Source organism: Euprymna scolopes, chromosome 28 (assembly GCF_053919585.1).
Source record: "Euprymna scolopes isolate OS-2025 chromosome 28, ASM5391958v1, whole genome shotgun sequence".
NCBI classification, from domain to species: Eukaryota; Metazoa; Mollusca; class Cephalopoda; order Sepiida; family Sepiolidae; genus Euprymna; species Euprymna scolopes.
Genome location: NC_136509.1, coordinates 46,982,422 through 46,997,372, shown reverse-complemented (window position 1 = coordinate 46,997,372; position 14,951 = coordinate 46,982,422). Strand labels below are relative to the sequence as shown.

The 14,951-nt window shown below is 31.7% G+C and overlaps 1 protein-coding gene across 7 annotated transcripts in view; it reads right to left on the bottom strand.

Moving 5' to 3' along the window:
* Nucleotides 1-14,951, bottom strand: part of LOC145249588 (anoctamin-4-like) — a 248,964-nt gene that overhangs the window by 13,415 nt on the left and 220,598 nt on the right. For all 7 annotated transcript variants that reach the window (XM_080111292.1, XM_080111293.1, XM_080111286.1 and 4 more), the window contains 7 exons: nucleotides 14,721-14,792; nucleotides 12,457-12,534; nucleotides 10,587-10,751; nucleotides 6,025-6,173; nucleotides 4,334-4,388; nucleotides 1,016-1,116; nucleotides 720-853 (listed from right to left, as the gene is read on the bottom strand). In XM_080111292.1, coding sequence (XP_079967418.1) covers nucleotides 720-853; nucleotides 1,016-1,116; nucleotides 4,334-4,388; nucleotides 6,025-6,173; nucleotides 10,587-10,751; nucleotides 12,457-12,534; nucleotides 14,721-14,792 — 754 coding nt within the window. The remainder of the gene's footprint in view (nucleotides 1-719; nucleotides 854-1,015; nucleotides 1,117-4,333; nucleotides 4,389-6,024; nucleotides 6,174-10,586; nucleotides 10,752-12,456; nucleotides 12,535-14,720; nucleotides 14,793-14,951) is intronic.

Genomic DNA, 14,951 nt, shown 5'->3' with positions numbered 1-14,951 from the left:
TAAAAACATTAATTCGTTCACCCTCAACAGGGCACTTTTCTACAAGGTGGGATTGCTTTTTTCACCGATATTTTCGAAAGTCATCCCCTCTTTTCGATTGACTAGCCTTAATTTAAACCTTCACCACTTCCAGTTTTGCGATGTATGCAACGGCAAAGATGTCACATTTTTTTCCATGTTCTTTTCTTCCTTCACGGTAGGGTTCAGGCCTGCCTGCTACCACTTTTTTTTTTTTTTTGCTCAACACACATCTAAACACCCGGCCACACAGGCTAGTGTTAAATATACCTTGAATTAAAAAAAAAAAAAAAAGTGACTGATATTTGCACACAAAAAAGTGGGTGTTGGAATGACTAATATATTAAAATAGTGGCTAATATTTTCAGAAAAAATGGTCATCATTAATTTTTGAAGAAAAAAATAGTGTGGCTATTTTTATTACCTATTTCCAGATATTCATAGAACAATGCATAGATGCATTAGATTGAAAAAAAAACAAAAAAAATAAATATAAGGAGAGAACAAACTCTTTAAGAAAAAGATTGATATAATATTTGAATGAAAAGGCCAAAATATCACAAAAAATAAATAAAAAATTTTAAAAAAGAGGCTGTGTTACTAATATTTGCAAGATATGAGGTGGGGACTCATTTGCAAACAAAAGAGGTGGCAGCTAGTAATTTGCAAAGTAGGTGTGGCTAATATGTCAAGAAATTTACCCATTTCCAAATATTCATAGAATAAAGTTGTTGTGTCAACTTCAGTCAGCAACAGATCTTTCTCCCATGGTGATTTGGGCAACTTTTTCTGAGCGGCCACCTTCCAACGCTTCATGCAATATTTCCAGAGTTTCCTGAAAAGAAAAAAAAAAAAAAAATTAAATTATCAATTTTGAAAGAAAAAAAAAATTTCAAGGTTATCAACAATTGATGAACAGAAACTTTTTTTTTTTTTTAATCAATAAGAATTTTTAAAAAAATATAGAATTTAAAAAGCAAAAGTAAAATATTCTTACGGAATGAGAATTTCAACAAAATTGTTTTGTAATAATTGTTTGCCAGCCATGATGATACCAAGTTGGATACACAATTCGATCAGACAACCACCAGGTTCGCACTGAAGAAGAAAACATTAATAATATGAAAAATTACATTTTCTCATTTAGAAAAAGCTATGTTAGAAAATATATATATAATATATACATATAAACAGACATAAAAAAAGAAAAAAAAGATTCCATAATTATGTTTCTACAAATCATAAAATCTGTTTCCTATATCAAATATTATGTTTGGATTCAGCAAATGGGAGACTGACTTGTTTCAATCAGCCCATTGTTTGGATTCGTTCCTGAAATTAATTCTCACCAATATTGGCAACAATCTGTGGTGTCGGACAATTTATTTAGAACAATAACATTATGTGTCTTGTCATCTTTTTATTGAGTAAAATTGTTAACTATAATCAATGGCAACTCAAAGGCTCCCTTTTCATTGGCTACTACATAAAGATGTAAATGAGAGAGCACTATTCCTTTTTCCAAGATTACTCTTCAACTTATAATGCTGAATGTTTAGCAAGGAGTATCAGGTACTTCCGTATGAGTTGACTGAGGATTGAGCACTGGTTTCCTAACTCCTTCTTAGCAAATAATAACTATTGTGCCAAATGGACTGTTATCAACACGCTTGGCTTGAGTAATATCCTAAAATAACTTAGTCTGTTTGGTGGACTAAATTAATATGTAAGAGTAACACCCACACAGTTAATAAAAAGTGAGATACATAAGTGTAAGGTGCATTTCGATTATATATATATATATATACTTCAGAATAAAATTATCTAACAATCAACTGGTATGGAAACCTGTGATTATTTGCTAATATTTTCTTTTCTACAGAGATGGTAGACATCGAAATCCTATAGGATAAGGAGTTATAATATTTCAAATGTATTCTTTGTCTTACATAGAATAATAAAAAATTTTTGATTTGAAATTTAACCATTTCACATCAAATTTTTAAATTTATTGAATGAATAAAATTTTATATATATATATATATATATATATATATATTCTTATGCCAGTGAAATTCATTCTAGACGGCTTGAACTAGCTTCTCTCGGAGGAGGAAGTTTCATAGGATTATTTAGTTGACAAGCAGTCTTTAGCCGCATGTATATCCTCATCAAGGCCAAGATGATGAGATTAAATTTTTACACTTCTTGTCAACATCCTCCTATATACAGTGCCTGGTATTCCCAAATTGTCATCCATCTGGTACTGACCAGATTCAATATTGCTTAACTTCAGTGATCTAGCGAGAAACAATGTATTTATACCATTATGCCCTGTGCCTAAACCTAAACGTATATTCCATAAACAAAGCTTCTTTCTTAGAAATGCATGCCTGTGGAACTCTCTTCTGTTTCCCTGCTTTTCAGCTGACTATAATATGATTGTCAAGTCCAATGTGAACAAGTTCTTGATAAGCCGTCCCTTTAAGTATTCCAATTTACCAAATTTCCACTAACGATTACGTCATTGTCTCATTGACTACCATATACTCATCAACACTTATCCTCGAGTGGCCTCCAGGCCTTGATAAGTGATAACTCCTTTGTAATATATTTGGATAAATAGAAAGAAAAACTTTTGCGTTTATTCATTGAGAAGTTCAAAAATGATTCAATCTCTTTGGTCATTAACTGGTTTTTATTTCAATTAATCTATGATATTTAAGATAAGTATGTGTTTAATAGGTGGATCAGGAGCGATTTGCTCTTACTCTTTAATGACCTCTGACTAGTTTTCATCTAATGTTACAGATTGTGGAAGCCAAACAAGAGAATTCTGACCTTTACCAACAAAGAGACATTAAATGTTTGGCTACAGCAAACATTTTTGGGAAAATAAATCTGTCTCTTTTAAAGAAGAGTTCCACAATTTTGAATTATCAGATTTCATAAAGTAAAATAAAAATGCAGAGTTTCTTTCTAAGAACATCAGTCTAGGAAACAGATTACCTACTTCCCTGTAGAATACAACATCGCCATCTTCAACTCTAATGTCAACAAATACTTGTCCCGATAAGTAATTAAATTTTGTTCATTCCATTCACTATTTTTAACCGTCTATATTAGTTTTTCTTTGTCTGTACATTTCACTTTTTCTTGGAAACAACTATGCTGATCTGATTGAAATTTTGTATTAATCTGTTATGATAAGGTACAGCAAACTAAATATTATGGTATCTGTTCAATACACTAAAAAGTCTAGTCTCTTAATATTTTACATTATTCAACTGACAATTCATTTTGTTAAGTCTTATCCTTGAATAGCTTTTGCCTTTGATAAGTGATGTATCATTAATAAAAAAGTATTGCTATATATATTTTCTAACAGCAATCACAACAACCAGCAACAGCATCATTATAAACTATTACTACTACTACTACTACTACTACTACTACTACTACTACCGATAATTGATGCACAGATTGGTCGTGTTCAGTCAGCCATGATTGAGTAGAAATTATTATTACTATTGATAATAGAAGCATCTATAAACTATTACTACTGCTGATAAAAGATGCACATGCATCTTTCTACCTGATAAACTTTCCCTTATATGAAGCAAGAGCATTTTGACACACAAACACACATTCTCGTACTACCCCCTCTCCAAACATTCACTTTTCTAAATAAAAACATTTGTTATTTACAACTGCTGTTTATCGTAATTTATTTACGTTTTGTATTTTATTCTAATTTTATTGTCATACATTATTACAAGGCTGAGATACGTGACTAAACAGAACAGAGCAATTTATAGAAACTAGTGTTGAGACGAGTAATCAGAATTTGGAATCAAAAAATTTTAACTTTTTCGGGTATCAAAACTGGAAATCTGAAAACAGAATATTTTGGGTTATTGAAATTGATAGCGAAAAATTTAAAGATTACTATGCTGTTGTCCCAGTGTCCACCATACACTCATTAACCCTTATCCTCAAGTGGCTTTCAGGCCTTGATAAGTGTTGACTCCCCTATAAAAATTTTTTTTTTAAAAATCAGAATTAAGAAAATTTGAAAATCGTCCCATCAGCAATAGATATATAAACATATCTAAAAAAAAAATAAAAAGAAGACATTGCTTTTCAATCTTCCACATTCAGTGAATTTCAAACTGAAGCGTTACAACTGATGGACAAAGCCTCTTGTAGAGATGCTTGGTCGCATCTAATATTTTTGTAGATTTCGCATTATGAATTAAATGGGATCAAAGTCGGCCATTTGTCTTTTAGAAGTAAATTGAAACTAATTTTATACCTCTTCTTGACGAGCGCCAAATAAAGTGTTGTATTTTCCTGGACGGCCAACAAATCTACGTAAAAGAAAATAATGAAAAGAATTATTAGAAAGAAAAAAGTATCATTTAGATTATTCAGACTACTGATGTGACCACCAACCTTTTCAGATGTACGATGTCAAACTCAATATGTACAAATTTTGGAACGGAATCCTTTATTTAATCCACAGAGGTAGATTGGTCGTGTTTTGTCAGCCATGACTGAGTAGAAATCTTAATTCTATTCTTAGTATCGCCCATACTGAGGATTGAACCTTCAACCTTGAAAAATCTGTCACTTAGAACTGGTTATTACTTAGCATTTATATCTATTGTGCTGTGGGATTATTCTTGTGGATTAAATAAAGAAAATAATTCTGTACAGACTCCCCAACTTCGACGAGTCACACCTGAAGGTCTGAGGTTACACCGGCAGTAACGTTGTGCGAATAACACTCAAGATAAGAACAATAGCCGGAAAAATATTAATTAGCAATCCTTATGTAAAAATTTCATAAAGACGAAAAAAAAAAAGAAAAGTTAGCTAAAGAATATCAATCATCTTTAAACAACAAATAGAGAGGGATCTCTCGTTCGAATATGGGATTATATCTACGACTTGAAAAAGGATTAACATTCGAACAATCTATAATCTAGATCATTTTTGTACATATAAAATACTAGCAGGCTACCCGGCATTGTCCGGTCATAAAATACGCATAAATATCATATTTTAATTAATGCGGATTTCTTATTTATTAGGAAAGAAATACTATACATCTTAAACATAACATTAAATTTCTTCAAAAGAAAAAAAATGAAGTAAAAAAGAAAAACAAAACAAAAAAAAAAAACTGAGACAGGTGCAAAGGTTGATTGCTTTTGTTTTACTGCATATCAACCCTTTTCAGGTTATTTAATCCAGTGATTTTGAAGAAATTTTTTTTAATAGATTATATTTGTTTTTTTTCAAGTCGGTTTCTATTTAACCCATAGTTGGGACTCTAACAGGTACTACCACTCCGGGTCAAAGTGGACCTGGGAGTAATGTCAATTAAAGGGTGGCTCCACACTCTCTAAAGCCCACAAGCTGGGGCCTGACCATCGGATATAGTTTAAGGTCATATCCAGGACTGAGACATGTGCATGGGCATATGAAGTTTGTTTTTCAAAACAGTTCATTTCTTGTGAGTACAAAAAAAAAAAAATACTCAAGCTGAGATCAAAAAACCTAAAGACAGTGAGTCAAGTACAATAACCAGTAGACCAGCATGACATGATCTTTAAAAAGTGTTTTCAAACCTACTTATTCTTAACATAAGGAAGCTGTCATGTTTCATGACTGCGCATGCATAGTCGTAAAACAGTTGACAAATGGATAAAAATCTAATGACCCTCAAGTACCAAATTTTCAATTTTGACCCCTTAGCAGCCCTTTTTATCGGATAAAAACTGATTAAAAAGTTTTCCACATGTCTGATAACCCTGTATACCAAACTTGAAATCTGCTGATCAAAAATTCGTTGAGTATATAGGTTAAGAAGTGTCCTCACACACACATACACATTCTCACTTTTACACACATATAGATTATAAGTGTATTTTTTGTTGTTATTTTTCTGATAGACATGTTTCAGAAAATAAAATAAAAAAAATTAAAAAGGTTACTTACTTTCCTTTGAAAAAAGCAATGTAGATAATGGACGAGTAGTAATTGACAAATTGAAGAGCAAACAGTTTGAATGTAAGGCTGTTGTCATATTCGGTTTGTGTTCGTAAAGATTCAAGATCAGTCAACCAAAAAGCTGCTCTACGATAAATCTGCCAGGAAGCGCAAGAAAAAGAAAAACATTGTTACATTCAGTTTGACTTCATCTTAACAAAGAGGAAATTTAAAAACGTAAAAAGACAAACAGAACAATCTGAAAAAGATTTGAGGGAATTGTTCAGATTTAAGGCAAGTGTACGAAAAAATATAAAATAAAAATTAAAAAAAATACTTAAAATTTGAACTGACCATGCATTGCTCAGGATCTTTTCAAATTTGTTTTGTAAATATTTCTATTCTATAAAAATGTCATTTTTGTTAGGTTCAATATCTAAGCTTAAACACACAAATAAGGAATGTTAGCTCTTACTAAAATAATAAGTTATTCCTCTTCAATGATTTTTCTTTTTAGGTGTTTATCTAAGAAAATTTCCATATTAAAAAAACTACCAAACCAGATTTAATATTTTTTTTTAAATAAATATTAGTGGAAGTACATTAGCTTGTTACCAATAACAGTACCCCTGAACTGAAGTCACACTCAGCTTGGGCGTATCGAACTGGCTTACTCCAAAAGAGAAAGATCATGAGAATATCAAATATACACGTGATCCCCAATCACTTGTATATCTCTGTTAGGGGAGATTAATTAAGTTCTTCCAGAGAGGTATCGACATTCTCCTACATAAAGCACATGGTATTTCCAACATCATTCATAGACATTTATGCTGACGACACTACAATCTATGGTAGCACATCAAAGACTGTAAATGACCAAGTTCTGATTCTCTGTTCTCTGATCTTGAGCATGTGGTACAATGGGGAAAGAGGTGGCTGGTTAATTTTAATGCATCTAAAACCAAGCTTTTCTCTCTACACCATCTACACTCTGATGCCAATCTGGCATCGGTTGAAATGAATGGCTCTCATCATAGGAAGGCTTCATGTTTTGACAAACTTCTGGGCTTGACCTTTACTTCTGACCTGAAATGGAACACGTATAGCAAATCCATTGCAAAACTTGCTGGAAAAATGGTGGGATCCTTCTACCGCTCCAGTAGATATCTCACTCATGATACAATTCTCTACCTATATAAAAGTCAGGTACAGCCACATCTCTTTCCCACAGAAGAGACATTGCGAGCCTGTCTCTGCTTTATCGTAATTTAATGGCAAGTGCTCATCTGAGCTTCAATCTATGGTGCCCACTCGCCAAACTTTCACAAAAAACAATCGTCTAGCCAAAACCACTATCAATAATTTTCCACACTCTTTATCTGTGCCTAAACCTAAATGTAGATTCCATGAACAAAGCTTCTTTCTTAGAACTGCACGCCTGTGGCACTCTTTTCTGTTATCCTGCTTTCTAGCTGACTTCAATCTGATTGTCTTCAAGTCCAACATAAACAAGTTCTTGATGAACCGTTCCCCTAAGTAATCCAATTTAAAAAATTCCCACTACTTATGTTTACTACGCGATAATCACATTGACTATACCCATTAACCCTTATCCTTGAGTGGTCTCCGGGCCTTGATAAGTGATGATTCCTGTGTAAAAAAAAAAAAAAAAAAAGTTGTTCATCTGGTACTAACCAGGCACAATGTTGCTTAACTTCAGTGATCTAATGAAAACTGGTGTCAACATGATTATAGTATAGCAATAACAAATGAAAACTGTCTAGTCAGAATGAAAGTTTGATTTGTCAGCTTACATGATATTTAAGTTCAACTTTTAAAAATCCAGCACACATAATTTTATATATTAGAGATGAAAAAGAAACAAAATACAAAAGTATAGGTTTTAATTTTATCAAGAAAATATGTTAAAAAAATCAAAAGGTAATAAAACAAATAAAAAATTTTCAACGACATTGATGGAATTGTTAGGATTTAAGTGAAAAAAAAAAAAAAAAAAAATTCAAAAACTTTTTTTTTTTTAAACTGAAACAATAAAAGAAAAAAACTAGTTTAAACAAACAATCCATTTGCATCGTCAGTCATAAAGATTATTCGAGTAATTTAACTATTTGTTTATATATCCAAGTGATCCCAGATTTATGCAGACTTCATTTGCTTTTATTTGACCGTTTTGTTCAAAATATTTAATGACAACGCCAGTAATTTTGGAAAAAGTTGGTTTTAATTTCATTATATTTTCAAATATTTATTCCTGGTGTTTGGATTGATGGATTTGTAGAGGAAACTTGTTTTTGATTTTGCAGAACATCGAGTTTTGCAAAGAAAGAGAAAATAAAAACAATAACATCAATGTTTGGTGGATTTCAGGTCAAGAAACTAATCTCTCTTCAGACAGCCTGACATGATTGCACTAGGCTTGTATCTAGAAGGTCACAATTGCAGATACAATACATAATATTGTACCTGACGAGAACGGTTGTTTTGACTGGAGGTATTGGACAATTTATTCAAAACACGTGGACATACCTACAAAATCATAAATGAACACAACTCCCATAACTTTAGAAAATGCTCAGAACTGCAGAAGCATGGAACTGTCTGCATCAGTTGTTGGCTGCTGAGGCACTGGATCCTATAAAACCCATAGGTTTCCCAAAATTCACCAAAACTTCATCTGATGTCCTTCCTCTATATATGTGTGTCAGGATTCGTACATTGTTTATTTCCTGTTGTCTATACAAGCAGAGCTATATGGTGCTGTCCAGGACAAAAAGCTGAACATATTTCTATTAAAACTATCTCTATCTCTCTCTATCAATCTCCTTATCTTTATATTTTCCTCTCCTCTCTTTCTCCCCTGCTCATCCCATTCCTCTCTCTCTGAACACACACACAACTCTTTATGTAGATTCCTCCAGGCATAAAGGAAATAATTTCTTGAGAGAAAAAAGTAGAGTTACTTTTCTTTAGTATAATACTATAAAAAGAACCCCTGCCTCCCCGATAAAATCTGTGCTGCTTTAGGATCAAGCATGAATATTTTTTTCTAAATTTAGATATTATTCACACAGGGCAACACTGGTAAATAATATACCAACTTTGTAGGATGTTGTTTTGTAGTCTTTGACTTTTACATGGACATACACACACAGACAACTGCTCTTTATATAATAGATATGACAGACAACTGCTCTTTATATAATAGATATGCACATAGATAAGTTGTAACATACAGTAAAGCACAGTAACACACAATTATTTTAAAAACAATTGGTACAATTTTTAGATAAAGAATGCTTATTTACATTATATCTTATTAAACTAGTTTCCTTTTGTTTTTTTGGTTGATTAGCAAAAAATAAAAATTCTATGATTAGCTGAATATGTGGTATCAAAATCACTATGAAATTTCTTTATTAAAAAATTAAAGATAACAGCATTTAACTATGCTTTTTTTTCTCTATTTTTTTTTTTAAGATGTTCAAAACCTGTGACGCTTTCTAGTCATTTCCTACTCTACTAATGCCAAGGAAAACATGGCAGGAAATGATAAGAATAAACTCAAGAGAAAGATGGGTAAAAAAAGTAGTTCTACTGTTTACGAACTGAAATAACATTTAGAAATCCATTCTTAATATCAGGATTTTTACCTATTCTTTACTTTCACCTAATAATTTGATAAAGAAAAGATATTGTAAAAATTGAAGTTAACTTTAAAATCCTACTTATAGTAAGCTAACGTACTTCCTACCTTCCAGTGTGGCTGCTACCGGAAGCAGTGACAAGGCAAATCAGTTCCTTCACTTTTTTCTCTCATGCTTAAACCTCTCCTGTGCATGTACTATTTTTTAATACGTTTTTCCAATCTTTTTGTTTTTGTATTTAATAATCATTGAAGAGTTTTTTCAGTCTTATTTTAATCAAGAATTACTGAAATTATTATTATTTTTTTTAATTCTTGAAAACAATTTTTGTGCTTTTTTTTTTTTTTAAAGCTTATTGAAAACACTTATAAAATTTTTTAAAAGTAATGAACTAAACAGTTCATAAAGACTAATTGTGTTTTTATCTGCATAATTTGTTAATTTTTATCGTATACTTTTCAATAATGTCCTTTTCTTATATTTTATTTCAATAAATCGCTTCACAATAGAAATACTGAGGAGCAAAAATGGCGAAGGAACTGATTTGCATTGTCGCTGCTTTTGGTAGCAGACACACCAGAAGTTAGGAAATACATTAGCTGGCTATAACCAAACTTCTATCCAAAAATAGCACAGTTCATAAAGTGCAAAAGTACCAAATAATGACCTAAAGATAAGTTAGCTTGGAAATCAATTTCTAAGATCTGTTCAGCACATGTATAAAACATGGACGTTAAATAAAATATGATGATGATACTATTTTCTATATTGTGCTAAGGGAAAGTAATATACACAGCCTGAATAATGCTTCATTTGATTCAAAATGGATGGTGAGTTTTTGGTGGAAGAAGTAATACGACAAGGCAAAAATTTAGAAGTGAAAAATCCTGAAAAGAAACTCACAATATTAAGCACCATGATGATGGCCAAATTGATGCAGGCTGAAAGCATGGTCGTCATGATGCCGGCATTTTTGTAGATGATGTTCTCTTTACGCAATTGAAGAGCCGCTAACATCGACACGCGGAAGGCAATCACACCAAGCACAGCAGCAATCGCTATAGCAACCTGAAACAAACAAGATGATCATAATGATAGGATTTAAGTTTTAAAAAAATTAGTCCCTGCTTAAAGTAATCCAGACTCACTGAATATCAAGACAACAAAATGCATACAATAAATTATGCATTCTAGTTAAAAGGATGTATAACATAGGCATATTTAAAAAAAACTTAAAAATTAAAAAAAAAAACTATATTATTGAAGGGAGTGCCACCAAAATTGTATAATATTCCCCAAAAAATGAAATTAAAAAAAACATTCAAATTTATAATTTATGCTATATTTATTGTTTATACTCATTCTGTGAAGGGCTAGCAGGGAGACCCAATGTTGTTTGGGATTGAATGAGAATCAACAAATATTCCACCCTCCCATACTTTTATTGTCATCGAAATCGGTGAAATTGCTCATTTTTTTAATCAAATCTATTGATTACCTGCTCTAGTTAAGGACCCCCCCCCCCACTCGCTGTATTATACTGAGAGGAAGCTTCACATACCTTCGGGCAGTGACTCAGTTAATAATACATCATAGTCTACATTGCACTGTAGAGAATCTACTGTTGATTTTATAAAATTATCTGTAAATAATTGCTTCACTTAAAGTTTAAAATGCAAAAGTCAAGTATCATGGTTCAGTTGTGCTCTAAACAGAAACATTTATTTTGAAAGCATCCCTGTCTGATCAAGGAACTTGATTTTATAAAATTATTTTTTACATAACCACTTGAATTAAAGTTAAACATACAAAAGTTAAGTACCATGGTTCAATTGTGCTCTAAAAAGAAACAAAACATATGTAAGAACACTCCCAGATATACAAAGTACTTTTGAGTGAAATTTCAAAAAAATCAGCCCAACTATTTCAGAATCCATAGGAAATAAACTCACTCACACACACAAAGTTTGTTTAATATATATATATATATATATATATATTCAATATGGTGTAATGGGAAAATATAAAGGTAACTGCAGCTTCTCTTCCAATTTTCGGATTTTCACCATGTCAAATTACATTTTAATTCCTTTTGACGGATTGATTGTTGCTATTTCTTCTTCTGATGAGTTAAGGGCAAAATAGATTCACTAATTGTATAATAATTAAGTGATTGATTTTGCGCTACAAAACAGATACTGTCAAGAATTGTATAAATCAACTGATTTAAAGGAATAAACTATAAGATTGTCAACATCATGAATTTTGGAATATAAATATTTGTCATTTATTCTATATATATATATATATATATATATATATATATATATAATTATTAATGTAATGCCATGGCACTAAGAAGATGGTTTTAACATTAGAGCCTGGAAATTTCTTTGACCTCAACAGATCCTTATGGAAACATAGTTAGCTCAATGGGTAGTGATATCTCTGTAATACAATATTATATAAGTTCTTCCTTGCATGCTTAAATGAGATGGTGGTAGAGAAAAAAAACGCCTGAATTCAATTAGAACGTCAGCCAAAGAGAAAAATTTTACTATTTTCTCTGCTAGATTTCACTCTAGACTTCCTGTCCATTGTATCACATCCTGACATGTTAACTCTTAATTATTAAATTCAACATGGATTTTTCCGTTTTGCTATTTGATCTAACCTTCATATGAAAAATTCCGATTCTAACATTTTTTTACATACTAATGTTCTATATTGCTATGAAAATGTTACGATAGAAAAGTTTTGAGTAAATTCTTACCATGAACAACATAAACGAGTAAGAGAAACAAATGGCTGGGATCTGTCGACTCCAAAAAGGCAGGTACGGTTCTTTAAGCTGAAGAAAAAATTAAAAGTCAGATAAATTTTTTTTGTTTTTAAAGAAAAATATGCCCTAATTTAATCCAATGAAATCAAATTTATATAAATATAAAGAAAAAAAAAAACAGAATTGTATGATTGGTATAATGGATGCAGTTTCAGACCATATATTTGGTGATGTCGTTCAAATTATAAATCTATATAAATCTACTAAGTTGAATTATGTGTTAAACCATTGAAAAAGGTATGGACCTCTTACCGTCTTCACAAGTTAAATACTTTTTCTTCCTCTGTGCACCTAACATCAAATGGAATTTCCATAAACAAATTTTCTGTTCAAGAACTTTTCACTGTGGAACATGTTACCATAAGAACGTTTCCCTACAAACAGGTTACAGCATGGTCGTTTTCAAGTATAATGTCAACAAATATCTGGTCATGTCCCTTGAATTAATCATAGTTCTGAATCTTTTCATTGCAATGTTCCATTATTCAATTGAAAATCTTAATAATTTGTATCCTCAAGTGGCTTTTGACCTTGATAAATGGTGAATCAGTAATATAAAAAAAAAAAATACCAACAATATACAATATTGTAATGGTATAGCTTGGATCTTATTGTTGGCATTGTTATCCCCAAATTGGTTTTTAGAATCAGGCGTTTACAAGACTAACCACACGATCGTTGCTAGCATTCATAAGTGATACTATGGAATCAACTGGATCTTAATGGCACTAGGAGAAATATTCAATAAAGAAAAGAAATACTGACCAAGAAATGGGCAGACATCTTTAAAATAGTAATATCTTTTTGGATATGAGGTTCGATACTGTGATTGTCAGCCATTTGAGTCTTGGAAAAATTAATGTCCCTAGGATGCTGTATGTAGTGAGATTTTTCTATGTTGATAAATAATCAGTTTAAGTGGACTGACAGTGACACCAGTAGCTATATATATTCCCATAAAACAGATAGGCTGGTCAGTTGATTTTCTACAGGTCTTAGAGACATATGAGCATTTGAACTGCATTGTTTGTGTTCAGTTAAAAAACGTTCGTCTTAATTTGCCGGCTGGTCGTTCAGTAGAAGGAAACAAGTATCATAATTTTTCAGAATAAAGCATCATTACATATTTTAAACTGGAGTTATAATTTTTTTGGGAAGGAAAGTGCTTTTATTACAGCAATGACAAGATCTGCACGCTAGACATTGTGGCCAGTGTTGGAATCAAGTACTGAATTCAGGCGAAGACAACAAATAGGCAGTCACACTTCCCAAATCTCTTGAATCGAGCCCACATCACTGGATGTAGTTTTGTGTGACATCCAAGATGATTGGAAGGGGGGAGTAAATAAGACCAAATAAAAGGTAAAAAGGGCTGGGAAAGATGGCTTTCAAGATGGTGGGGTTGGATTGGGTAAAGGCAATAACCTTGATCATTGGTGTCTGAAGCATTTTTTTTTAACTAATGAGTCCTTATTTATTAAGGCAAAAGGAGCACTTAAGGATAAGGGTTAATAAGATGGATAGATTTACAGTTGAATGATGAATATTGAATTGAAAATATCCATGGACCAAACATTCAAAGCCACAGACGACCTAGAAAACAGTAATTCTTCCCCCTTTCTCAGAAGCATTGCTCATAGAATCTTTGCGTGTCTTTGAAGCATGTGATCACATAATAGTTTCTCATTTTTTACATTATCTTTTGCATTTGTGTTGTACTCTGCACAATCTTTAGAATTGCACTGATTAGACAGTAGAGAACAAACAAGGCACTGTTGCATCGGATAGTCTCCAAATATGCTTATAGTTGGGTCAGTTTTGTAATCCTAACATAGTAACTTTTGATCAACCCATTCTCATCTTAGGCTTCACTTTGAAGCGAGTCAAAAAACAAGTGTTTGAAATGTGACGAAATATAGGGCAAGTGAAATTACAAGTTTTGCTGAATAGAATATACAGATGGAATGGACACATTTTAGATACATCTGAGCATCCCTATAAAATGCTCGGTCCAGTAGTCTGTCAGTCTGTTGTGCTTCATTTTGAAATAACATTTCTTTTTTTCTATTAAACTAAGTATTTCAATCGATAAATACAAATTAAATAGACATATCTCATTTGTTTTTGTTTTCAATAAAAGAAAGGAAAACAAGAAAAGAAAAAAAAAAACAAGAACTAGAAATTAAAAAACTTACATGTGTAATTGGATCCTTTTTGTATTTTTTATTGTTAGCAAGTTTGGCTAAATATTCTGGACGGGGAGGTTCCTAGAGAAAGAAAAATGTTTTATAAATAAAATAAATCAGAAAAAAAAAAAAAAAATTCATAGAGAGAAACTTAAAGATCCCATGTAATATTAATTTCAAGTGTCTAAAGAGTGATTTCCCCTGAATGAGATCAGTTATCTTCCTTGAACAACTACTAGC